Source organism: Oryctolagus cuniculus, chromosome 9 (assembly GCF_051225735.1).
Source record: "Oryctolagus cuniculus isolate XC-2025 breed Fujian yellow rabbit chromosome 9, ASM5122573v1, whole genome shotgun sequence".
Lineage (NCBI taxonomy): Eukaryota > Metazoa > Chordata > Mammalia > Lagomorpha > Leporidae > Oryctolagus > Oryctolagus cuniculus.
The window spans coordinates 104,962,764-104,971,015 of record NC_142875.1 but is presented as its reverse complement, the minus strand read 5'-3'; the positions used below and the strand labels follow the sequence as shown (position 1 = coordinate 104,971,015).

The following is an 8,252-nucleotide window of genomic DNA, read 5'->3' as shown; positions in this document are numbered from 1 at the left end:
TCTGTTGATTGATTTTTCTCATTCAAGCTGAGATTTTCCTGGCTCTTGGCCTACCAAGTGCTTTTTTATTGCATGCTGAACCTTCCGAATGTTGCATTTAAAAAATCTGGTTTAAACGCAGACATTTCTGACTCTTGTGGGGAAACGGAGGAGCCACCTCATTACTGCCAGGTGGGAGTGAAGTCAGTTTCCCCAGCTGGCCTTTTTTGATACCTGGGCCTTCCATGTGGGGAAGGCTGCATTATTGTTGATAGGTGAGCAAGGAAGTTCAGGTCCCCCAAGCGGCCTCTGCTGATGCCTCACCTGCTAAGAGCACTTCATTAGTGGCCATTACTGACATTGTGGGGACACAGGGAGGAAAGTTCTGGCTCCCTACTAGAACTTCCCAGACATCACCATGGAGGGGGTAGGAGGAGGTAGCAGAGTAGCAGAGGCTGAGAGAGAGAGAGAGAGAGAGAGAGAGAGAGGGAGGTCTTCTATCTGGTTCACTGGTTCACTCTCCAAATGGCCACAAAGGCTGGAGCTGAGCCAATCTGAAGCCAGGAGCCAGGAGCTTCTTCCAGGTCTACCATGAGGGTGCAGGGGCCCAAGGACTCGGGCTTTCCTCTGCTGCTTTCCCAGGCACATTAGCAGGGAGCTGGATTGGAAGTGGAGCAGCCAAGATTCGAATAGGTATCCATATGGGATGCTGATGCTGCAGGCCAGGGCTTTAACCTGCTGTGCCACAGCGCAGGCCCCAGACCCTGGGCTGTCTTTATCAAGAGTCTTGTCAGCAGAGATGGAGGGTAAACATAGGAGTGTGTGCTTCCCATATGGCCTTTGTAGAAGGGTTGGGTGTGACGCAGCAAGGTTTTCAGTGGTGTTTGGCTGGAGTGGGGCGGTTACTGTCTAAACCTTTTCTGTCTTGCCAGCCTACCTATTTCCTAGTCCTTTGATTATCGTTAAAGAAAAAAAAAAATCCAGTGATGCTTGTGAAAGCACATCCAGGGAGACTTCATTCAAGCCCATAGTGGTAATAATAGGGTCCATTGCAACAAGGTCTTGCAGTGGAGGCAAGAAATTGGGCCCAGCTCTGACTGTAGCACAGGCAAGAGGGAACTGAGTGCCCAGGAGCAGAGCAGGGGTCAGTGGGTAGAGAAACGATGAAGAGGAAAACTCAGTGGTGGGGGCGGGGTGGGGGGAGGGTGGCTGGCCACCTAACAGGATTCTGGCTGGAGGCAGGCCAGGGGGGAGGAGGCTGAGAAGCCGGAGCAGATACTGAGGTTGATCAGAGGTCACCATCTAGCACAAGGTTCCTGGCTACTGTGACTTGGCAGCGTTTTTATGCTGACACTGGATTTTACAAGGAAGTGCACAGATAAACCTAGAAGAGGATTCAGAACCTGACTCAAGTTTGGCCAAGCAGAGAATCTTTGTCCCCAGAGACAGCAAGTTTTCCTGGGGCACTTATTGTCTGTACCTACTGGCCTTTCCAGGTTGCTGATTTCTCCAGCATCCAGATGAGGCAAAAGGAAAACCTGGGAAACTCAAGCCTGTGTTCTCCGGGTCTCAGGATCTCTGTCCTGACTGCCTTTCAGGGCCTTCTTGTGCTTGTTTTATATAATGTCCAGAGCTTTTAATTGACCTTATGGAGAGGAATAGAGATCCATGTGTCTATTCCATCTTGTCCAGAAACAGAGGGGGTCATGCATTTTTTATTTCTTTGTCCTGGGATCCTGGGAAAGACTTTCTCTTAAGGAAAAACAAAATAGCTGATTGCTTTTCATTCTGTCCTTTTTCCTAAAGCTGCAATGCATTTCCTTGTCTTAATCCACAGGTGTGCCTCTGCCTTGCTTGTGTGTGCTCTATTTGGGGACCCCGTAGGTAGTCCGAGGTGCTGGGACCAAGTGGGAGCTATGACTGTGGGGAGACCCAATGCTAGACTGAAAATTTTAAACTTTTGTCTTTGGGGAACAATTTTAAATGTTTCATCTTTGATGATAATTAGAGGATTTGTTCAAAACACACAGTTAAGCGTGAGGTGTGTAGGCAAGCGAATTACTGAGGCGAGTATGGAGTTGGGCAGAGGACAAGGAGACCAGGGAAGCAGGGTCATCCCTGGGGGTTCACCCTGGGGCTTCTTCCAGCTCACCTTCACCTGCTGTCGGTCAGTGAGACCCCAAGAACCAGCGAGGAAGTCTTTCAGTTCTTTGAACAAATCTGTGTTGTGTACTTAGTATGTTCAAGACCCTGTAGAGTTTCAAAATCCGTGGAAGATCCTTGCTCTTGGAAAGCATGCAGTACCGCCGGGTCATTCTTGAAAACCAAAACCCACAGCCAGCCAGATGGACAGACAGACAAGTGCTTCTCCCTCGGGAAGCCTGAGCTAGCCCCAGACGTGAGCGTTCACCTGACTTCTGAGACAATACCAGGTGTGCCCAGGTGACCTAACAGTTGCTAGGTGGCTGCTACAGCACACTCCCCTCACCTGATGCAGCTCAGGGAGAAGCCAGGCAGTGAGTAACAGCTTTCTGGCCTGAGAACATGTGGCTCAGCAAACAGCGTGTCATTCTTGCAGCCAGCCAGGCGGAGACAAGGCTCAGCTGATTCTGATCTCCCACCTGCTTCTCCACAGGGAGTGGAGAAGCCATCGGCAGAAGATGATGTCCAGGAGAAAGATCTCCAAAGTCCTGTGCATCGGGCTCTCTTTGCTTGTTGCCTTCAATCTCCTGCTGGTGTTTTCCACCAAGGGGACTTTACAAAAGTTGCTTCTGGCTAGCATCCCTAAGGGGCTTCATTCGCCTGAATGGGAAGGGGCAGTGATCCAGAGACTCTCCCACCTGGAGGTGGATTTGCAGCAGCTGAGTAAGTTCCCGGTACTGACTTGGAGGGGAGGTTGTCCATGTACTGTTGTGTGTGTACATGTGCATGCTATGAGATCCAGAAAAAAGGAACATGAGGGCAGAGGAGTGGGTGAGAGGCTTTGTTCTTATCTCTTAGCATCTTATTTAAACATCCTTTACATGCCTACAGATGAGAGGGAGGTATTGAGAATGCAGGCGGTGGGGAAGAGAAGAGTAAGCAGTTTTAGGTAGGGGAGCAGGTGTGTGTGTGCTTGTGCACCTGCACGACCATATTTAAGTGTGTGCAAAGAGGGAGACTCAGGGTAAGACTCTCTGGGGTGCTCAGGGATGCGTAGACATCTACTGTCATCCCACCCTGAACACGCCTGATCTCGGAAGCTGAACAGCATCCGGCCTGCTTATACCTGGATGGGAAGAATGTGTGGGAACAGCTCTGTGCTTCTGCTGCCGTGTCTTGGACCCTACTGAAGAGAAGTGGCATCTGTTCCGTTAGAGGACCTCAGATGGAATCTTGCTGTGGTCATTGGGATTGTGTGATTCGGCGGCGGGTGGTTGTCTCTCAGCCTCAGGTTCCTGTTCTGTAAATGGAGATGATGATAATGATGACAACACACACCTACCTGACCTTCTGAGGTTGTGAAATATATGCAGAAAGCAATCTATAACCTGCTATGTGCCCAACTATAACTTGTTCACTAGAAGTCCAAGGTGAGACTTCAGCAAGTTCTGGGGCTTGTGTGTGGTTCTTGCCCCCCGTGGCACTCTCTGAACTTCATGTGCCTCTGCATCTGACCTCTCACCAAGGGAGAGGGCTCTGTGATGCCGGAACCCTGAAGGGAGGTGCTGAGGGTGTGAGTGGGCATGGGGCTGCGTGGATGTGTGTACGTGGGGCTAGAGCTGGGGAGATTGTCTTTTCAAATGAGAACTGAGTATTTCCAGGTTTCTGGGTAAGGCAGAGGGATGGACAGAAAGAAAAAAAAAAAAACAGAAAAAGAGATGAGGGAGAGAGGAAGAGAGAGAAAAGAGAAGAGAGGAGAGGAGAGAAAGACAAAGAAGGATATAAAAAATGTGAACTGAGAAGAGCAAAAGAGAGACTCCAGGGAGAGCAAATGAAACAGGCGGAGAGAATGGAGGATGGAAGGTGGTCATTAAGCACCTTGCAGCACCTTCTACCTCTCCCCACAATGAGACTTTGCATATGTTATTGAAACACTGTTTTTTGAAAAGCAAGTTTCATAAGGGTTGATTCCATCAAAGTCATATTCACCTCTTGTCTCTGTTCACCATAGAAACGATAGATCCCAATGAGTGAGTGTCAGAAGGAGAGAAGAAAGGACAGGCAGGCGGGGGGGAGGGGGAGACTGAGCAAGAAAGTGACTGTAACAGAGAAGGAGGTTGCCTCCCAGGGCGGTGACCCCAGAGCCACCGCCACTCCCTGGCAGAATGCCCAGAGCACACCAGGGTGCTTGCCCAGCTTCCTCGTACTGACTCAGCCTCCTCAAGTCTTGCCATGGCTGGAGTTCTGCCCGAAGCTCCGCCATTCTTTCCTTCAGTGGGGGTAAGACAGGCTGCCAGGAGCCATCCAGGGCCACCCCGTGTACTTCACGTCCTGTCTTGGCAGTGATGAGTGCCTCTTCCTTTATTCTGGATGCACCCTCTTTCTATTTACTCTGATATAATGCAGTGTCAGAGACTTATGACCACCTGACCTGGGGTGAGACGCAAAATGCTTTCAGGGCCCTGTGTCCAAATCCCAACTTCTTCTGTGCCCTGCAGTGCTTCCTGAAATGGAAAGGCTGTTCCGTGTTGGTTGCTCATTCACAGTCATCTGGTTGTTCATTTGCCTTCAGGGTTCCTGAAAGACAAAGGAAAATCATAGGTCAAAAAGAATACCCACACAAGCCATACAGACAACCAAGACCAAAAGCAAACAAAAAGTTATGACAGGGATCAGTGACTGTAAACCAGGTCGCCGGAATCTCCCTTGGCTCTTAACAGCCCAGTGGAGATGTTGCCTGTATCCCCTTGGGGGCCTGGAACATTTCAGCGACAGAGATGGCGATAAGCTAATGACTGTGTATTCATCCTGCTGGACTCTCTGTACTTCCTCAAGTGGCCTCCAGGATGTCCAGCCAGAACCATTTCCCAGAGACCATACAACTCCCAGAGAAGAACATAGAGGGTCTGGAGACTTGGATAACCCAGTACCACGCAGTGACCTCCGTAAGCTTAGTACAGAAGAGCATGGACAATAGCCCTGTGCAATTTGAAATGCTGCAAACTTTTGCTTGCACTGCCAAATATGTACAGTGTTCACCTGAACCTTCTTTGATGGATCCGTTGCTTTTCTTCCCAAGCAGGCTTTGGCTGTCCTCTTTTGCCTTCAGCACTTCCAGAGCTGTTTCTGCTTCTCCTTTTCTTGGGACCGGCCTCCTTATCACCTTCCAAACACATTCTCCCCCTAGTTGTAGGACTGCTCTGCTTCTCTTTCAGGGGTAAATCCAGCTCACATTCTGCACCGCCCCCCCCCACCCCCACCCCAGACATGTGCTGTCACATGGCGCTGAATCCACCCAGAGAAAGTTCACCCAAGGGGCTGTATCCTTGCCACGCTGCTGACACTGGGTTGCACTCATCCAGAAAAGAGAGCCGCCTTCTAATTTGCTGGAAGATGCTGCATGAACTAACGGTGACCCTGCCAGTGTGGTTGGAATCAGGTGTGGATAGGAGAGGATCAGTGGGGACGAAGCAGGTCCTCTGGCAGGGTGTCTTGATTCCCACTAGGAGATTTGAATGCTGAGCAGTGTTACCATCACTAAACACTCAAATGACTTTTTCTCTTTTTTACTGAATTCATGAATTGAGCTTAAGGGAGTTCAAGGTGCATATGCTAAAACTCTCCAGCTTAAAAGGTGAGAAATAATGAATGAGGGCCAGTGCTTAAGACACTGATTGAGACACCCTCATTCTATATTACGAGGCTTGAGTTCAAGCCCTGGTTTCACCTCTGATCCAGCTTCCTGAAGATGGGCACCCTGGCAGGCAGCAGGTGATGGCTCAAGTACTTGGGTTCCTGACACCTCATAGGAGATCTGCATGGAGTTGCAGGCTTTTGGCTTTGACTTGGCCCTGCCATGGGTGTTGTGGGCATTTGGGGAGTGAACCAGCAAGTGACAGATTCCTGTCTCTATGTCTTTCAAATAAAAAAGAAATATTGGATGCAAAAGAGCTCTGCCATTTTAGGCCATTTTCCAAACACAAAGCTTCATTGTTATGGGTCTAGAAGACCTCTTCTGTATGAAAGTTGTCTACTCAGGTCCGTCTCCACTACCTGTTCATTCGTTTGAGTTAAGGCAGTTTCTCAAATTGATGTGACCATTAAATTTATCTGGAGCAAGTGTTAAAAATCAGATTCCTTGGCTCTACTCCAGACCCACCCAGTTAGAATCTCCATGGAGGACCTGGAGTCTGTATTTCTAAAAATCATTTGAAGACATTCTTATGAGTTAAGTTAAGGCTAGTTAAGGCTAGGACATCGCTGGAAGTTCCAGGTAAGTCGAATACCAGGGTCTTCTAAAAGCTCATGGGAAAAGCGTATTCTGGAAAGGCTATGGAGGGATTCCAAATTTTTTTGCGCCAAAGTATATTTATCTTTGATTCCATTTTCCATGAACTCATTGCAGTTCCCTTGTACATAAGAAGTGATAGAATGAATGGATGATGGCGAGGAGGGGTAAGATATATTCATTTTGACTAGCCACCAGTATACTACAATGTTTTACACACTTTATAGTTCAAAAAGAATCACTTCTCAATGTGTTAAAATGCAGATTTTTGTAACTTCCCCTGCTCAGATCTTGACCTTGAATCTCTGATTTTAATAAATAAGGAAATGTGCCTTTTATCTACATTTTTAAATTATCACAACAGTGATTTTGAAGTGAGTGATTCTTGGGCCTCATTCTGAAATAAAAATGGCTTATTGCCAATATTTTTTCTTTTCGTCTTCTTTTTAAAGATCTATTTATTTACTTGAAAGACGGAATGACAAAGAGTAGAAAAGACAGACAGAGAAAGATTTCAATCCACTGATTCACTCCCCAAATGGCTTCAATAAATGAGTCTGGGCCTGGCTGAAGCTAGGAGCCAGGAACTCCATTTGGGTCTAGCACATGGGTGACAGGAGCCCAAGCACTTGGACCATCACCTGCTACTTTCCCAGGCACATTAGCAGGAAGCTGGATCAGAAGCAAAGCAGCCAGGACTTGAACCAGCATTCATATGGGATGCTGGCATTGGAAGCAGTGGTTTAACCCACTACTCTACTTGTCAATCTTTACCTTGGGTCACAGTGAGTCAGTTCCTAGAGGACTCTGAACGGTGAATGGTAGATCTGTTTTGATGGAGCTGAAGAGACATATTTATCATATTGTCTGCGGAAAGAGCTTGGAGAGTGAACTTTCAGAGTGGAAAGCAATGCCCAGGTATCTAAGGGTTGAGGAAGTGTTTCTCTCTACTTTGTCCTGTTCCTTGGCAGGAGAGAGCATGAAACGGGCTATGAAGCAACAAGAAGAAGCAATCCCCACCCTGCAGAGCGTGAACGACGAAGAATACCCCCGTCAGCCTGCAGCAAAAGCCAAGGCCCACGAGGCAAAGAACAAAGCTCCAGGGAAACTCTTCCCACACTCGCCACTCTTCCGGCAGTGGGGTGAGGGTCTTTCCAAGGCCCAACAGCTAAAGGCCCAGGACCTCTTTGAGAAGTTTGGCTACAACGTGTACCTCAGTGACCAGCTGCCCCACAACCGCAGTATCCCCGACACGCGCGACTCCAGGTGGGATGGGCCCGGCTGGGGCTTCCAGGGACCTCGATGTGGGATGAGCTTTGGGAACCGTGAAAGTCAAGGATTGAGGGAGTGGGGAATTGAGGGTGAAAGGGCTCAGGCTGACTGATCTTGTTATCAACCCATTTGATGACGGTAGCTGACAGAAGATAACCAGATATTGGCAGCCCCTTGATGATGATCAGAGGTGTCAGAAAAACAGAGCCTTGGAATTCTGGAGCAACGGGTGTAATGCATAATTCTTTTTTTTTTTTTTTTAAGATTTATTTATTTGCAAGTCAGAATTACACAGAGAGAGGAGAGGCACAGAGAGAGAGGTCTTCCATCTGACGACTCACTCCCCAATTGTCCCTAACAGCCAGAGCTGTGTGGATACAAAGCCAGGAGCCAGGAGCTTCTTCTGGGTCTCTCACATGGGTGCAGGGGCCCAAGGACTTGGGCCATCTTCTGCTGCTTTCCCAGGCCACAGCAGAGAGCTGGATCAGAAGAGGAGCAGCCGGGACTAGAACTGGCGCCCATATGGGATGCCGGCGCCTCAGGCCAGAGCGTTAACCTGCTGCACCACAGC

General features: G+C 48.7%; 1 protein-coding gene across 4 annotated transcripts in view; it reads left to right on the top strand.

Annotated features, from left to right (window-relative positions):
• Positions 1–674: 674 nt before the first annotated feature.
• GALNT8 (polypeptide N-acetylgalactosaminyltransferase 8) overlaps positions 675–8,252 on the top strand; it is a 48,911-nt gene continuing 41,333 nt past the window's right edge. The window contains exons 1-3 of one of the 4 annotated variants that reach the window (XM_089303753.1): positions 675–785; positions 2,615–2,844; positions 7,381–7,675. In XM_089303753.1, the coding sequence (XP_089159879.1) occupies positions 2,640–2,844; positions 7,381–7,675 (500 nt within the window). In that variant the 5' untranslated portion in view covers positions 675–785; positions 2,615–2,639. Of the gene's footprint in view, positions 786–2,614; positions 2,845–3,384; positions 3,552–7,380; positions 7,676–8,252 lie in introns of those variants that run through there. The other 3 variants (XM_089303754.1, XM_089303755.1, XM_089303756.1) reach the window with 3 other exon arrangements.